The 18,548-nt window shown below is 31.3% G+C and overlaps 2 protein-coding genes across 12 annotated transcripts in view; both read right to left on the reverse strand.

The window, feature by feature from the left end:
- The window catches only part of LOC106685523 (alpha-tocopherol transfer protein-like), a 27,211-nt gene extending 22,185 nt beyond the window's left edge, over positions 1-5,026 (reverse strand). For 2 of the 4 annotated variants that reach the window (XR_010844454.1, XM_067051123.1), the window contains exon 1: positions 4,784-5,026. Coding sequence is in view for 2 of the 4 variants with exons in the window: in XM_067051123.1 (XP_066907224.1) it covers positions 4,784-4,805 (22 nt within the window). In the remaining 2 variants the exon portion in view is untranslated. The remainder of the gene's footprint in view (positions 1-4,783) is intronic. The other 2 variants (XR_010844455.1, XM_014428256.3) reach the window with 2 other exon arrangements.
- Positions 5,027-10,829: 5,803 nt separating this feature from the next.
- Positions 10,830-15,615, reverse strand: LOC106685516 (uncharacterized). Of its 8 annotated transcripts, none has more exons than XM_067051114.1 (9): positions 15,568-15,610; positions 14,454-14,603; positions 13,983-14,341; positions 13,712-13,903; positions 13,154-13,313; positions 12,673-12,796; positions 11,707-11,766; positions 11,537-11,629; positions 10,836-10,954 (listed from the first exon to the last, which is right to left on the reverse strand). In XM_067051114.1, exons 3-9 carry the CDS (start codon positions 14,233-14,235, stop codon positions 10,871-10,873), a joined length of 966 nt encoding a protein of 321 aa, XP_066907215.1. In that variant the 5' UTR covers positions 14,236-14,341; positions 14,454-14,603; positions 15,568-15,610; the 3' UTR covers positions 10,836-10,870. The 8 variants fall into 8 exon arrangements, with proteins under 8 accessions (XP_066907218.1, XP_066907215.1, XP_066907214.1 ...); XM_067051113.1 differs by having other exon boundaries at positions 11,537-11,626; positions 13,712-13,913; XM_024358693.2 differs by having other exon boundaries at positions 13,712-13,913.
- Positions 15,616-18,548: the final 2,933 nt, after the last annotated feature.

Here is an 18,548-nt window from a genome sequence, read left to right on the forward strand (position 1 = left end):
ATCTGATAAAGTTTAAGAAGGCTAGATCTATCGGCACCCCAGGAGTTCCAAGGAGGAGTTCCAAAGGTTCTAGCGTAAAGTTTGGGAGAGAGGGATTAATAGGTGTTTTTTAATACTTCAGATAATGATATTTAGAGCAAAAATGTTTTCATTATTTATTCTCCCTATCCTAGCTTTTTTTTTCAAGAAAATAAATCAGTTTTTAAATGGTTAATAATATGTTTACCTACAAAACTAATTAATTTATGGAAAGCGATGAATGATAAGCGGTTATAAACTTACAAAAAAGCTTTTCAAAATCTCTCTTGATTTGCATGCCAAAAAAATATCTTTTTCAAATGTCGCTGACTCCTTTGAAAAACTACTCTCCTGGATAGTTGAAACTTGGAACAGGAATATGTAGCTGACAACCCTATTTTCTGAGTTGACTCTTCAGAAACGTTTAGATAAAATAAAATTTTGTGTGTGTGAGAGTTTGATATTTGATATTGATATGAGGTTAAGTTTTTAAGCTAAAAATTCAGTTCATATCTGAATTCGAATTTTCAAAAAGAAAAGTATTATAAAAATACCTTCATAAAAAAGCTTAACAGGCAGGTTACTCTTAATGGTGAGAATTGTCCTCTCCTTCATAACCGCACAGCTGTTTTCTCAACCAGCTACTACCTTGAATTTTTACCTTTTATTTTTGTTTTAAGTTGATTACTATTTTAATGTATTGAAAATAGCCTGCCAAATATGTAGCTCAGTATAGCTTTCTCGGTATTTAAACTGGATGGATATTTTAATTAATTATAAAATATATAATTAATTATAGATAACTCAATAACCTGATAAATAATTATAAAATTTATATAATAATAGATTTTATTATTTTTAATTTTAAAAGATTTAATTTTTTATTTTAGAATAATCTCATCACGAGAAGCCGTGTCCAACATGTTGATAAAAATACTTTTGCAAATAGCAAAGCGAAAATAGGGTTTTATCAAAATCATTACTACTCTATTTAATAATTCCAAACATTTCTCAAAATTTAGACTATATTGAAAGCAGCCGCATATGACTAATGACGGATATGGAACCAAATTTATTTTGTGTATCTTTTAGTGTTTCTTATCAGCTTTGATAGCATAAAATAAACTATTGTATTTAACACAGTATATTAAACTTTTACAATCAAAAATTCAACATTAAATTAACAGAGATGAAAATAAAATGTTCTCTTGTACAATTGCCTACTACGATCAGGAAAATCAAAAATAAAATTGTTTAGGCTGTTTTCGCGTTTTTATCAAAATATACGGCTATAAAACGATTCTTCTTTTTTTTTAAAGATATCTAAATATCAATATCAAAATCATGAATAAGTTTCATATTAAATATAATAATTGAATTATTACTAAAATCTTTGGAATGATAATTTTTGGAAAAATTCATTGCTATTAATTTGTTAAAACAATTGGTGACATAGTTAAGTGTCAAGTATATTTATCAGAACAACTTCATTATTATTGTTTCTTTTTTTAGTAAGATTTATTTTTAAATTATTAACTATCAATCAGAATGATGGAGAAGAAAAACTCCTTAGGACTAAATTAAACTCACTTTGAACAAAAATAAAATTATGTTAGTAACAACCTTATTTTTAACTTATTTACATGTTTTTTTGTTTGTTTTTTTCAAGAATTTGGTAATGTTTCAGTCTTTTTACCTTTGGCCAAACATTTTTTTCTACTGGGTAAACTTTTTTTACACACTGGTTTTAATAAAGTGACTATCAAAAATATTTTATTTCATAAATTCTATTCCATAGAAGTACTCAACACTCTCAAATACTTGTCACTAATTTGAGAATGTTAAAGTATGGATAAAGGAAAAACAAAATTGACAATCAGAGGCCTCCATGGAGATTAAAAATAATATGAAAATCCTAAAAAAAAAATTACATAAGACTGTCGACTAAAATATTTTTGATAAAGTGACTGGGGTGTGAAAATAGAAAAAAATGTTTGAAAATGGCCAAAAATAAAAAATAATTATTCTTATATAATTATATAAATTATACAATTGTATATAATATTATATATATTGTATTATATAATATTTTTGTACAAAGTGAGTTTAATTTGGTCCTACGGAATTTTTTTCCACGATCATTCCGATTGATAATTAAGAATTTAAAGTGACAAATATCGTTAACAGGTGTTTGAAGAAGGTATATAACGCGTTCTTCCTGTTTGGAATCTGTTTTTCAGACACACTCATTAAAGTTCTTACACTATACAACTGAATTAATTAGCTGTAACTAAACTTCCTTACGAGGACACTAAACGAGGATGTCTTGAAGGATAAGTTTCCTAACTTGGAATTTTTTTTTTACTAAGGTAACCTTAAGATAGTTTAAAACAAAACTAACTACTGATAAAAACTTATCTCTTCCTATTCTGAAGTATGTAACGATAATTTTATAATACGTATTCCATAATATAATCTTTTGTCAAAAACTCCTTATTCAAATTATTATTTCCTAGATTATGATTTTTTTTTTCATTCAAATTCAAGTTTGAATTTTTCTGTTTACTTGTACGGTATAATATTGTAAAGAATAGAAGAAAATTCTTCTCTACCGTCCAGTCTTGACTATCGTAAAACTATTTATTGCATTCAACCAGCAATATTATAAAGATATTCAGGTAAATAAAGAAAGTGTATGAATGTGATATGATTCAGAAATATTTTTAGAAAAAAAGGCAATAATCCACCTAATTAGATACACGATATTTAGGAGATAATATTCTCAAATGATTTATTTCGAACCCTTGTGAAATAAACCCGATATTAAATAACACAATTGGATTATTTTATTTAATTATGGTTATTGTATAATTTAAATGTACCAATAATATTTTTTAACGATATAGTCAGTTAAAAATAAAAAAGTTAACAGTAGATTTCATTTAATCCTTTATTTATGTAATGTTTAAAACCAACACTATGAGATCATTTGTGTGCAGGTTGACTTTGTGATATCATAGCTGAATTATATCAGAAAAACTAAGACAAATTTTCTCCTAATATCGATTCATGGCAAAACGTTTAAAAAAATTTTGACTATAGAATTGTAAAAATATCGAGAACTATTATACTGTATAATTTATAAATAAATTTTCTTGGATTGGAGTTCTTAAGATAACGTTTTAAGGTAAAAGTTCTTTCAAGAACTTTATAATATTTTTGTATTATAAACGTTCAGGTATAAAAATAATCTTATATTTTTTTAATAATCATGAATAGTTGTTTTGGAAACCTTACAGGTACACTTAATTAAAAACAGTACTTTTGAGTCTCGCTAGATTGAAAGGTAACCGTCTCAATCGTGTGTAGTCCTAAATTTGTTAAAAAATTCTTCTCCACTTTGTCGCCATTTAAGACGAGCTAGCGTTGAGTTTACGTGTTTTTTACAGCCTAAAACTCTACTCCAGCTTAATACCCTCATCGAACTCATAAAAATAGTGTAGGTTTTTTTATACGCCTCCCGGATTACTCTAGTTATGATTATGTGCAGCGTTCCGACACTTCCATATGCTTATGCTTCATAAGGATCTGTAGTGTTTCGGACAATGCTGAGCACATCGTAACGAACTGCACTGCCCTTTGAGGGACAAAGTAACACATTCTGGAGGAAGTCAGGAATACACGCACACTAAGACCAATTTCCTCCTCCTCATGAACTTCAAAGTGTCAGTATACGAGTAGAAAGGAAGACCCATTCCTTTTGCCCCTATAAAAAAAGGAAGGTGGCTTAGGCAAGAATCAGTAATAAAGGGAAGAGAAGAAAATGATCTTCTTGAGCTTTGCTTTATTCAGTTTTATATAAATGTTTACAAGCAGTAACCACATAATAGATGCATCTATGACGCAACTCGAAGTGGACAAATAAACAAAGTATATTATAACTATTAATTAAGGAAAGAAAATGTTGAAATTGAGAATGAATACAGATTGACTTATATTCTCTTGGGAATGACAATCTAAAATGACAAATGCCCACATATAATGGGCAGAGGAGCCCGAAATGTTCAAATGTAAAAAATAATAAAGAAGTGAAAAAAGGTGAAAATTAATTCCTGAAAATAAATATAATAACGTTTTAGCAAATAAACCCGTTGGAACATGAGTTGTAGCACTGTAACTAATTATTTTATATTTAACGTCTTGTCTAATTAGTAACTAAATTTACATCCGATAAACGTGGCAGCTCCTTTTTTAGATATTGAGGAATTTCTTTTATGCGTCCCCTCATCATGTCCACCATATTCTCAATTTAAACGGTAAACTATTTCTTCTAACTAAAATTATATCTATATAATATAAGCAATGAAACCTGTTTATGTTTCCATAAAAAGATAAATTATTACGTTACCTACAATTTTAAAGAAATTATACATACATAATTTTTTTAATATTCTATATTAATTTAATCGTTTTTCGAAATTGAAAAGATTTGAACTACGAGATTAATTCTAATTCAGGGGTTTAAACATAGTATATCGTAACAAAAAATTTAAAAACTATTGTTTCTCAAAAGCTTTTTTGAGCAAACAAAAAGGTTTGATATTTGTGTGGTGCTTAGAGAAAATTGATAACGGTATTAACAGAAAATAAATTCTTCTAAAACATGCAGGGAATTTAAAGGAAGAAATGTCCAGTTTAGGTAGTTGAGGAAGTAAATTGAAAAAAAAAAATATAGGAATTTCATTAAACTGACATGCAAACATACCTCCATCTTCCTGAACAAACATCCTATTTCTCCACTGACCTCCAGGAGTACTGGCCCAGCCTCCACAGCAACACTGGTATCAGCATAATTACCGGCAATTATCTAAAAGTAGTAGGTCGCAACAACATGCAAGGCCAACCTATAGGCAATATGCATACAGCTCCAATGTGCTGAGTTTTCTGAATACTTTTATAAATTTATAGGGATATTCGGAAAACCTATATAGGTACTGAGGAATAAACAGGGCAACGAAGTGTCAATAGGAGCATGTACAAACAATATAAAAGCAATAGTTAAAAAACAAAACAAAAAAAAAAAGACTACGGAAATAACACTTCCTTATACATAATTGTGGCGGGAGTTGGATAACTATGATGTTTATAAATTTTAATAGTAAAGAAAAAATTTAAATCTATACCATGGTATAGACGTCATGACGTGTCAGAGGTTCAGTACTTGTAGGAGAGATTCGCATGTAACCGTTGGAGATGCAGGTCTTAAAAACCTTGGGACTGCGGTTCGAATCCTGCCTGGAAGTCGACTTTTATTTATGTTACCTTCCCACGTAATGAAAACTTTGTTTACCCCTCACCATGGTTAGAATAGGGAGGGTAACCTGTATAACCCTCCCCCCTCTCTTATGCCAGAATAAAAAAAGTAATTTGTAAGGAAATACTGTCCCATAGATAACGGTTGTTCAAGGAAGTGGTTTGATCACCGTGATCACTTTCAACCACCAGATTTTTATCCACAGGGCTGACTCACGGTTATATTAACAGACTAAATAATATATGCCCTACCCGGATTCGAACTACGGTCCATGGAGGTAGTAGTACAGTGTTTGACTCACTAAGCCACTCCGTATCCCAATTGAAATTTTAAATTATATAATATTTAACCTTAATATTTAACACCCAAATGGCAGATATATACAATATCTTAGCGTTGATAATACACTTTATTCCACCATACACGACCAATATTATTGAATGTGTTATATATAGGTTCACGTTTCAATATTATTATTGCAAAATACACCCCTAAGAAAGCCAAGGAAAATATTCAATATTCACTTAATCACATTGACCATGTAGGTGCCTCTTAAGTAAACCTACTGAAGAAAAACTAAACAAGTTCTAATGAACAATGCAGTAGTTTCTCACGTCGGCCACAGGCAGCACTGTCTTTTAAGGAGGTTATAAAACTAAATAAAAAAAAAGTTAATATTTTGAGCTCATATAATTTCAAAACACTTTTGCAGTTCGTCACTTATGTAGTGTGTGTAGATGTGAATCTAATCGATTCATTAGATTTCAGTGAATAATCTGAGTCATTAAAGCTATCAAGTTTTAGCTTATCAGTTTTAACCTATTTTTATCAAAAAACATTCACATTGAAAAACAAGTTTATTAATAAACACCAGTCCCATTGTCTTTAAAATAAATCCCTAATCAACAAGAAAAGTGAGAGAAATAAAAAAAAATATCATATAGGATAAATAAAAGAAAATTGTTATCTTTAATAAATATTTGTTTTAAAAAATCTTGATATTTCCATCTTAAAAAATAGTGATGGACTTTTTTTCTCCATTCTTTCATTGCATTAATTATAACGTTTGGGGATCATGATTTTTAATTAAAAATGATAGTTACGGACTTCTAGTGTTTTTGATGAATAATTTTCAAATTACAAAAAAATTTCAATTCATAGAATCTTTATCGAACCCAAATGATTTATAAAAATAAGCTTAAATTTTTTAAAAATATATGTGCGTGTATGTTTTCTTCTGTTTTCTGAGAGAGAGGCTTAAATATAGAATTTTTGGATTCAAGAGACAAAAACACACTTCATAATATTTTTTCAATCAAACTCGTTGCTTATTTATACAACTGAAAAATAGTTACATAAAACTATTACTCAATAGAATTTTAAAAAGTAGAGTCACTTTATACCTTAAGACCAAACAGTAACGTTTAATAGAACATAAAGCTGTACAAGCTGTTGATTGTATGAACCGACAAAAAAGAAATGTCGACAGAAAAGTAAACAAAGAGACAAGAAAGGAATCAGTGGAGGGCTGCTCAAAAAGCGTAATAATGGTCTTGGAAGTGGATTACTTCTACACAGCCTTCCACTCCTGGATAAAGGAAGCAGCGGTTATTATTCAGAACTAAAACGAGATTAAATTCCTCCAAGTTGGTAGCCCTGTAGGAGACGGTAAAGTGGTAGCTGAAGGAATGAATGGTAATTAGAGCTGGCCTAAACGGAGCTTTGTCGGGGGAAATTGGTGGCGCGCCTGTCGGTGGCAGATTGTTCGCCCTCACAAAGGAGTCTGAATTATTTTTCTTTGTCACTGCCTCTTTGGCACGTGGCTTTTTTATACCTCGCTGCCTTTTATACCTCTCTCTCCTCCTGGAAATTACTCTCCTGCTCCTCCAGATCTCAATTAACTGGAGGAAGATGGAGGTTCCGTGGTCGGAATTAATATCTCGTCTCTGAAAGAACTGTTGGTCTTGAAGAGCACCAGTTTTCCACCAATCTCTTCTCAGATGGGGTTCTTTTTTTTTTTATTAACCTTTATGTATTTCTTAGATCAATTTCGTTTGATTTACGGAAAAGATACAAAACAATTATTTACTAAATTGTCTACTGCTAATGTTACTTTATTATTATAAAGTTTAAAATAAGTATTTATAAACAATTAATATTTATTTATTAACTATTCTTTATATATTCTGGTTCAAGTCCTCATAGAATAATATAAAACGCATTGAAAATGCCTTAGAATGGAGTACAAAGTTGAAAAAAAAAATGATATAATAAAACATGATAGAATATATCTAACAATAATAAATTGCAAAAGAAACAAAAAGTAAAAAACTCTAATAAGTACAACCTTTGAATAAATATTATAGATATCCAATAATAATAATAAATTTCTTTATTAAATATAAGAAAGAAAATAAATACAATACAACTAACCATTAAATCATGAAGCAACTAACTTGTAATAAATAATAAAAAAAAGATAATTAAAAAAAAAGTGCAATTAATGTTTGTTAAAGTTTCAGATGAAAATCGAAACATCAAATGTTAAAAGAAAAAACAAATTTTGCAGTAAAAATTCGGAATAACGTGCAGTAAAAAACCCAAAACCGTACAGTGAAAACCCAAAATGTGTATACGACACATAAATCCTGCAATAATCCACTTTATTTTTTAATTTATAATATTAATACATTGGAAGCTTATTTAACCTTATTTGAATTTAATTAAACTTGCTAAATACTATCTACATTCATGCAAACAAACTTAAAAAACTTTGAAGAACAATGTGGAATCTAATTGCATTTAATGATTTTATATTCCTTTACTGGAACTCATATTTTTCCACTTCAGGTACTATGTAGAAGTGCTTAGTAATATTCTTCCAAAAAAATACCCGTTTTAATTTCCTCTAAAATTTCACAGAGGTTGACCTTCTGTTTGGTTTTCCAATTGTGTATTTACAAAGGAACATACCACTATCAATAATGTGTAATAAAAACATTGAATTCTCATTTTATTTTAACTAAATATGCATTTTCACTAAATAGATTTGTTATTTTAGAAAAGTATAATAAATTTTAGCCCTGATTCATTTTAGTATTCTATTATTAGTGCATGTTGTCTCCTAATAATAATACCCATGTCAAATGCCTTAAAAAAATGTTTATGCAAACATTTTCAGGAATAAAAAGTAGCTAAAAAATTACTTGAAGGAATTGATGGGTTAAAATTTGACCACAGTAATCTAGAAATCAGAAAGGTCGATTTACTCGAGGAATATAAGATACTGCATAATTATTTAGTTTATTTCGCATTCTATACTACTATTATTGTATATCTATTCGTTACCTATAATTACTACTAATTATACTAGGAAAGGTAAGACCAACATTTACATATAAATTTTATTTTTGTAATTTTGTTTTCATTATTTATTTTGGACAAATCTATGATCTTGATTTATTTTATCTTACACGAATTTTTGACATTCCGCTTAAATAATATTTTGAATATTTCATCTTTTATCTTTACTTCAATCTACCAATTCGAACTAGTCTCCATATTTTTTTTTGTCGGCCTTCGAAATTGGCCGAAACATTAGATAAACATTTCTAGCTGCTGCCTAATCACGATATACTAAAATTAATAAGAACAATTATTTGTCTACTCTTACCTGCTGTAAAGTTTTTTCAGGTTCGTTGGAATTAGTGGGATGGTGTGATCATTAAACTGTTGATTCATACATTATAATCTTAAAGATTCGTAGGTCTGTGAGATAAATCTCTTTCAATTTAAATTATGTAAGAAATGACTATATCTTCGGTAAATTAAAAAGTGTAATGAAATAAATTAAAACGTTCTTTATAATAACAATAAATAATTTAATATATCTAGAACTCCTATCTTCTATAAAAATGTAGTAAAAAACTAAGATGACTTCCTGGCAAAGAGATAGAAACCAGTGACTTAGAGCAGCCGAATTGAGGAGTAGAACTGCTTTGGCGGAACTAACAGCTGAGCAATCATCCTATTGTCGCCATTAGTCTGGCTTCACTTCATTTTAATCAAGAGATAGAGATGGAGTCTTTGCTCATGTTTACTGCTACCATTATGTATTTATCGATAAATATTTCTTAATGAATATTTATGTACTGGTTTTCATAGCAAAATACCAAAATTTCTTGTTTTGTGTATTTCTTCACCAAATTAAAGCGTTTCTCAATTTTTTAGGAAAAACCAACAAAACCGATGTAGGCCTCTGATTTTTGAAATGTTTTCCTGTGAGGGTTATGAAAACTGACCCTCACAGGAAAACACTTCTGAAATCTCTATTAAAATTTATTTTAACCCATTGCATGAAAAAAAAGTAATAATAATAATAAAACTTTGCTGGACAACGATGACTGGCTAAACTGAGTTAGAGATCTAAGTTAAATTAGTAAACTATACAAGGAAGCAACCATAGTATCAGCTGAAATATATTTTCCAGAATCGATACTTTCCAGGGGTGTAGCATAAGCCCACTCAAAGGAAAAGAGAATCCAAAAAGTGTAGAAAAAAATATTTTGTTCTAGACAAAATCAACAAATTTTTTATAATACATTTTTAATTATTATTCCATTTCAAATAATAAAAGAATTGCATTTCTAAAAGCTTTATTAATGTTTAATCATTCTGAAAAGTGGTAGGAAACTTGAGCGTAACTTATTTTAACTTAGTTTGGTAACATACAGGGGGTAGCAAAAGCCCACTCTCTTTCAATGGAAAAGTGTCGCCCAAAAGGCCACACCCTCGGAGCCTAGGTTAACGTTGAGATAGTTATGAATGTACACCATTGTAATTTAAACTGACACGGAAGGCAGCCCGTGATTGGATCGTATTCCTCTGCCACGGTCTTGAACCATTATATTGCCTGTTTTTTGGCTTCACTTTTTGTGCCAGTTTTCTACCTCCGTTATACACCTTTCTCTAAGAAGTTTTTTAATATTAATCTTTCTTAAAAGCGGTTGGAAACTTAAGCGTAACACTGTTAACTTAGTTTGGTAACATACAAGGGGTAGCATAAGCTCCCTTCAAGCAAAAGTGAAGCCAAAAAGGCTACGCTGGCGAAAGTAAGTTTGTGATTAATAGAAATTTCATTGTGATCTAAACTGAAACAGAAGGCAGTGATTGGCTCCTTTACTCTTCTGCCACGTTCCTGGAATGTCAATAAGACACATCTTTTTTTGTCAGCTTATCCCTTCCAGTATACTTATTCCTCTAAGGTGACATTGTAAAGTCTTCTTGGAACTAGCATACTACAAATGAAGTAGGACAATCCAGTAGGATTCAAAACACCGTTTGCTTTTTACGAAAGATAAAATACACGGAAACCAGCGTGTACTTTATCTTGTTTAAGATTCAGTACTAACGGTTGGTTTTTAAAAATAAAAATTAAGTTGAACTTAATACGGGAAAAGGTTGTAATACATTAATGATATAAGTGAATAATTGAATTAAAAATGGTTTACTAAATAAAATATATATTCTTTCATTTTATTATTTGTCAGCACGTATAGGGATTTTGCTTTTCCCTGAGAACTGCAGGAGAATCACTGTGTAAGATAAGAGACCCGCGAATATCTGAAAATAATTAATTAAATTAGAAAAAATTGATGAAAATAGAACCAGAACTATCGTTCATTCATACTTTGATAGCCCTTTCTAATCAATTTTTAAAGAAACATTTATGAAATTTATAACTTATATTCTATTTACAGTACTCAATAAAGTACATTAAGTACAAGAGCCGGGAAGAAAAAAAGGCAGTTATCTCACCCCAGTTTTTGATTATTAATGAAAACTACATATAAATTACTAGTCAAAATTTATGAGTGTACCAAGTATTGGTAAGGGGAATAAAAAATGGCGGCTGTTCATAGAGCTACGAATAAAAAAATAATCATTTTTAATGTTTTGAAACAGCCGCCATTTTTATTCACCCTACCTATACTTGGCAGACTCATAAATTTTGACTAGTAGTTATACATAGTTTTAACTAAATTAATCAAAAAATTGGGTGAAGTAACTTTTTTCCCCTCTTAGGCTCTTAAGCTAATTGTGCTTTCTGTACAATAAAATCGTTATAATTATACTAAAGAAATAAAATTATTGTAAAATATCCACCAAATTACGTAAATTTTCAAAAGACTCCAATAATGTTACCTTGATAAATAGTGTTGGTCTTAACTGGAAAAATCCGCAAGCGGTAGGAATAACTACTATTTTCATTTTAATATATAGCCGTAAATTTTCCTGCTTTAGAAATCAAACGAAATTAGAACTTTAATTGTTATGCTTAAAGGATATGTGATAGTTTGTTACTAAATACTTACTTGACTGCAATACTTCCGGCAAAACAAAACTTTCTTGAGAGTTTGATTGAAACTATCAGCCTAAAAAAAAAACTTCACATTCATAATGAATAATAATAAAATTAAGGACAAACACTGAGGTCGATAATTATGCTGTGTAATTTGCGTCCTAAAATCGTCAACCATCAATATAATCCACATCCACAGTCAACAATATCCATAGTAGCCAATAATGTTCCAGTTATTGGAATTACATATTCATGTATAAATACCAGGAAAGTATTTCGCCGTATACCTTCAAGTATCAATGGTAGAAAAAGGTAATATTCAATTTGAATTATGTAACTATGCGTAATGCAACTTATTAATTCAATGTTTTCCTGTTTTAGAGGGGTCGGGAAAAAAGTAAAAACAATTTACGTGTTCAATCAACTTCATAGGAAATGTGTGCTTCAATACGTTTTAAACATATGTAATCCCACACTCTAGAATGTATTCTGCACATTGCAAAAAACTCAATTGGGGCTATGAAAAAAAAAATAAACCAATGTGGGAATTTTCCCTTCTGGGAATTACCCTTCTTAGGAGGCAGATAGTAACAATATACATAATGGATAAGGTTTTTGGAAAAATTATTTGGATTTTTATTTCACTCTGCTTCCTATACCTTTTATTCTTTCTTAAGGACCTACGAATAGTTTTTGTAGGACTTACAATCCCCTTCGCGACCGCTAGGGTCATTCCGTACGGAGTGAAGTTTCCATACTTCGAGGACTTGCTTACTTCGTTCACGTAAAATACATCCTATTCATTCAACTCCTAACCATCTACCTAACCTGTATAAAATCCCATTTTCTGGTATATAGTATCTAACAACTTCAATTGGAGTCAATTCCAGCCGGTGTCAACTGGTACCATTTAATTTAACACAACGACCTCGACAAACTCATCGAAAATGTTATTCTCCCAATTTAAAAATTAACTCACCTCTTTTCTCATTCGGGAGACTGCATAGACCGCACACATGGAAGAGGACAGAGTGTAGGAAATCCTCAAACCCATCCGTACCAGTTCAATCCACGTCACATCAGAATCTGATACGAAAAGATACCTAAAAGAGGACAAAATGATTATTATAAGCGTGTTTTGGTTTTTATAATAGTCATGAAATTTAAATGTTCCGATATAGAAATATTCATAAGAGCTTTAGGTTAAAAGTTATCCTTATTTTGAGAATTATAGAAAAACAGTGATACTATCAACAAATTGATTAGCGTTAGTAAGTCTTATTTTTATCTCACATGGTTGTGGAATTTAATAACTTCTTCACGGTAGAGAATAATAGCATTATAAAATTAAATGTTTACAGTTCTATCAAAATTAAGTACATTTTATATTTTTAAAAAAAAAATCCGTTTGGCAATTGAATTTCTTCAATTAATTGCAAAATTATTATTAAGAAACGTACGTGTAGGACATAGATAAGGCGATGAAGAATCCTATAGTTACAAGAATAATAGGACCAAAGTGGTTGTTGAACACGTTCCAAAGGCAGCACATCTTGCAGTGGATTGAAGCCAGTCTCTGCAGCTGAACCTCGTCTGATGTGTGAATTCTTTTTTCCATGGCTAATTAGGAAAACGATAAGTACATAGAAATACAGCTGTAAAAAAAAATCATAAAGATACCGATATTTAAGAAAAAAAATTTTGAAAAAATAGAACCTTTTTATGGCATTTAATTACAGAACGTGGAATTGTCTTATGAACTTGTTTTGAGGCTTGAATAGTTGTCTAGCTCCAATAAAAATATCAGGCAACAATAATTATGATTCAAGGAGATTTTGCTATATTTGATGGGTGTTCTTGAAAAACGAATTGGAAAAGGCTAAAATGGTCTAGACATTTTTGAAAACCCGATCTGACCATGAGAGGTTCCTCTACAGTCCTATTGTCATAAAATGTTTGTAAAGATTGAACAAATGTTTTTTAGGATTAGTGGTTTATATAAATGATAATTAATTTACCAACAAAAGCAAAACAGCAGAACCTCGCAACCACAGCGAACTGGAGCTGAAGCAGAAGTGTGGGTAGGGTGCTAGCGAGGTGCATGAGCTCGATGAGCCACGTGAGAGATTTCGGAGACATAGTCGTCGTGAATACATACTTCATGATGATCAGGGTGAAAGGAATATACAGAAGATTTGATACTGTGTAGTCTATATCCAACTCGAAAATTAAATACATAATAGTTACATTTGATCGATGCATGGCCTTTCAATAAAAACTTTATGTTACCTTTTGAGCGATATCCAAAGACTCCCTCAACGCCTTTCGTAAACCTCCTATCGGCCGAAACAAGGCGATGGACCAGTTGAGATAATAGACGCTGACGAAGAGGATCGTTATAACCTTCATGTGTTTCTGAAATGGGTAAAAGGTGAGAAAGAGAACCCTCTCGGCTACCAGCACAGCGAACAGAATGATCCCAATGGCCAACGTCCTGTACGATATCTCCAGATCTTCGGTCAGGTAAAACACACCCATCCATCTCGACAGCCTGATCACTGGGTCGCTGAGAATCTTTCGGTGCCCCTGTTTGTAAGCTTTTGACAGCGGGATAACTTTACCTATGGCCATCAGTTCATCGGCTGGTTCTAAAACAACAAAACTAAAATAAGGATTTCGATTTGATAAAGAATTGTAGTTTTTTTCTAATTCGCAAATGTAAAACTGAATGAAAAATAACAATTTGAACAAAGAACATACCAGACGAAAACTACTTGATGGTAGCTTATGTAGGTATATTTATTATGACATTTCAGGTAGCCTTCATTCTGATTTAGTGCTCCATTCAGATCTTCTACTATTTAGTTCAAAGAGCAACTCAGTTTTTGAGTATAGAACTCCAACGGGATTCTTGGGCCGACGAAGAAAAAAAGTCATTTTTTCATTTTATGATTAGTTATATTAGCATCTTGTTAAAAAAATGTGCATAATGCATGTTACAATTTTTTTTTCTTTCCTTGTTTAAATTAAACTATTACTTAACCCTTTCACAGTGTAGTAAAATTTAAAATTCTGGTCCAAAAATGTCTGGTTTTTATGTTCGGAAATACTTGGGCATGTAATAAAAAATGTGAAAAAACATGTTTTATATGAACCTTGCAAGTAATTAGATCGTGTATGATAGATTTTATAGCACTGGATACATAAGCCGATGTCACAATCCAATAACAAAAACGATTATTAGATCTGATGAAACACCAAACTATATTGTGAAGGATTGTATGATCGGTTTTAAATTGAAATTCAAAACTAAACCGCGTCTCCTTCAGTTATAATAATCTTAGGAAATAGAGGAAGCAAAGAATCATGACATAGACTTAGTTATCTTTGGTAAACTAAACAGTTTGAGCTTCTTATCCAGCCCGTGAGTGGAAGGAGATAAGCTGAATGATCTTGGGATAAACAGTTTGGTACTTGACGCTCTACCCGTGCCCGTCTCGGAAGACACTGTCAATGGGTTAAACAATAATAATTCCGGAAACACACAGTTGAGGAAAGAAGAAGGGAACGTGGACCTTTGTTTCTTTATAGACTAATTAAAGCCATTTGCTTTCCTTGACCTTCAAATGGCAGATAAAAAAAAAAAAAACTATTTGTAAATGATTCAAGTATTGAATTTTTTTTCAAGAGATACCTACTAATTAGTGCCACTCAAGTTGTAAGTACGTCATTCTGTTAATTTGCTAAAGAACCCGTATTATTTTTCTTCTTGGTTTTTTTTCCATTTTGTAATGTTTATCTCCCTTATTCCAATCACAAAACTGTCAGATTCTAAAGCGAAAATCCAAACCAAATAATTTTCTAGATAATATACCTGAAGCTATCGAGTGAAAGGCCCGTCACCGACTGCAACAACCTTCCGTGACAACATCTGAATAAATTAAGTCGATTTAGCTGAACACGATATTTACAGATTGAGATAACGGCAATAATTTGTTATAGGCCATAGCCTAATGCAAACGAAACGATGTTAATCAATATATTATTATCGGAGATCTGCCTGATAACAAAATGCATATAACTTATACTTCCAATATTGAAGAATTTTCAAGTTCAAACGAGGCAGGATAAGTTTTTCATTATTAAACGCTAAAATATAATTTTTGAAGTTACAATTGATTTGTTTTAGTGACCCAGCTATATATGAGAAATATTTCAGCATAGGATTAGACCAGTAGGCACTGACCAAGTCTCCTAAGGGATCCCCATTAAAATCATAACATAAAATGAATGAATTTTTCAGCTCTGGTAATGCAATAAAAAACAAAGGAAATGGAATTTTGAGGTCCAAAAGAATGATAATGGTGATTCAAATAGAATAATGAATATAATTAGCTACGGTCGAATACCAGGGACGCGACGGCGTGGGTCCCAGAGCGTTCGGTTTGGAACGTTGTGGGTTCGATTTCCACCTGTGGAAGTTAATATTTATTTAGCGGCGGTCCCAATAAATGAATCCTGACACTCCCACTTTGGTCAGTCCACCAGGGGTTGGCAAAAGGTACCACCAGGCCCACTTGTCAGACTAGTTCCCCCCACCAATACCAATCGGGTGTAATATAAACTATGAAAAAGTTTGAGCAGCGTATTTTTTTTTTCATACCCTTCATTAAAATAGAATTAGTACTTCATAATATATAAATTCATTATATGTACTTTATTCAGTCTTCTCCCTTTGATTGTTTTGTGGCATTATAAGGTGTTGATATCAGTCCAGCTAAGGTGGTATAGTCGAGCTATAGCCAAGGTCTACACTATGGAATTAATGGAACATGAAGGGTGAAACGACTAATCAAACGAGAAGAAGGAGCTTTAAGATAGTTTAAATCAAATAACATTTAAAACGCGCCTGAAATTTATATTATGGCGTGAAACCAGACATTTTCTCCCTCCGTGGTAGTACTCATCTTACTTTTCAAACAGACAATTCTACCTAGTAGAACAGCAGATGTTGTTAAATATTAAAAAATATAAGATTAAATAAAGACAATAATTTGTGAGAAAAAGTTTGAAGTTTAAATTATAAAAAAATTATATGATATGGACAATTAGCCTGCAAGAAACATTTAAAAAAAATATATTACATCAATATTTAAGGTTGTCTCCTTGAGGATGGCCTGGGGGCCGAAACGTCGGAGATATTTTAAAATAAATCATAAGAGTAAAATTGGATCATTTTTTGTTTGTGTTAATAATGAAATAAACCACTCTCAAACAATAAATATAATAAATCGTTAATGTTTTATATAGTTCACATTCCCTAATATTATAGGTAAATACGATGAACTTATGGTGTTAGGCAAACAAAACAATAAATAGCTTAATTGATAAACAAAGTACTTTGCACAAAATTCTAATTATCTTCAAATTGTGGTTAAATTTTTATTCGTTTTGTACTTAAATTTTTACCTAAAGTTGTTAATTTATTTTTATCATCAAATGAATAAATTCTTCAAAGTAATGCAATAAGAAACTAATTAACAAATACTAAACAAATAGACTAAAGGATATAATTAGCTACGGTGTAATACCAGGGGCGCGACGGCAGTTAATATTTATTTCGTGGCGGTCCCAAGAATTGAATTTTGACACTCTCACTTTGGTCAGCCCAGCAGTGAGTGGTTGGCAAAAAGTACCACCAGGCCCAATTGCCGAACTAGATTCCCCCACCAATACTGGGTGTAATATAAACTGAAAAAGTTCAAGTTTTTTTAACTAATTATTATGCTGCAGGTCAAGGGGCTTATTCTGATTTCATAATTTCAAAAATAATAACTCTGTGTGTTTTCAACTGCTATTTCGTTGCTCTCTTTATTTTTAGAGTAATATAGTTAACCACCTTGCACATTATTTTGATATGGAGAGGGATTTCTGAAACCAGGATCATTCTCGACGACCTAGGGCCTTAAACATTTTCGGATAAGAACAGAAGCACTAACGCCAAACCATGTTAGCGTCAAGCCTTTTGTCAAGGAGCTAGGGCTGACGACAACACCGGATCCCACCGAATTACCCCTAAAAGCCCGCGGATAAAGAGATAGCAGCACCTGCGATAAGGTTATTCTCAGAGGAAGGATATCCGCTTTCGGGGGGTAAGGTGTCCCGGGGCGGTGTCATCATCGAGCTTCGTCTTCGGCTGATACCAGGCATTTGTATACTCTCCGGAAGATGTCGGTGGTTGTTATGTCTGAGGTGGTTCGTTAGGCTCCCTCGGAGTCGAAATACTCGGGAGATAAGACAAACAATAGGCAGTATTTGTAAAAAGTTGCGGTTCACATTACTCTCTCTTTTAAAAACGACATATAAAACATTGACTAAGTAAAAAATAATTTAATTTGAAAAATAAGCACGTCCACCTAACTAACCCTATCTTGTACTTCCACTTCTTCTAAGAAACGGGATTTCATAATATGTCTCCTCAAACATACTAGGGGATTGTTAATGATGTTTCGTATCTAAACCATTATTTTTTATACAAATAATCGCTAAAAAAGAGGAGATATGCAATAATATGATTCCTGTTGCTTAGAAGAAATAGTACAAGATAGCGTTAATTCGGTAGTCGGATTTATTTTTTAAATTAAATATTTTTTTATTTTTTCGTGTATTGGAATTTTATATTTTAATCGATTACCTTGGACTAGAATTTGGATTAATGTGAATAATTTATCAATACTTTAGTTAGAATATCCTATATTATATGCCCTTCTTAGTCTCATTATTGCCTTCTAATTTTCGAAGAAATAGTAATTTAAAATAATGTACAAAATAGTCCTAATTGTGATTAATTTTTCA

The sequence above is a fragment of the Halyomorpha halys genome, unplaced genomic scaffold, assembly GCF_000696795.3.
Source record: "Halyomorpha halys isolate HHAL.00 unplaced genomic scaffold, Hhal_1.1 Scaffold708.1, whole genome shotgun sequence".
Taxonomy (NCBI): Eukaryota; Metazoa; Arthropoda; class Insecta; order Hemiptera; family Pentatomidae; genus Halyomorpha; species Halyomorpha halys.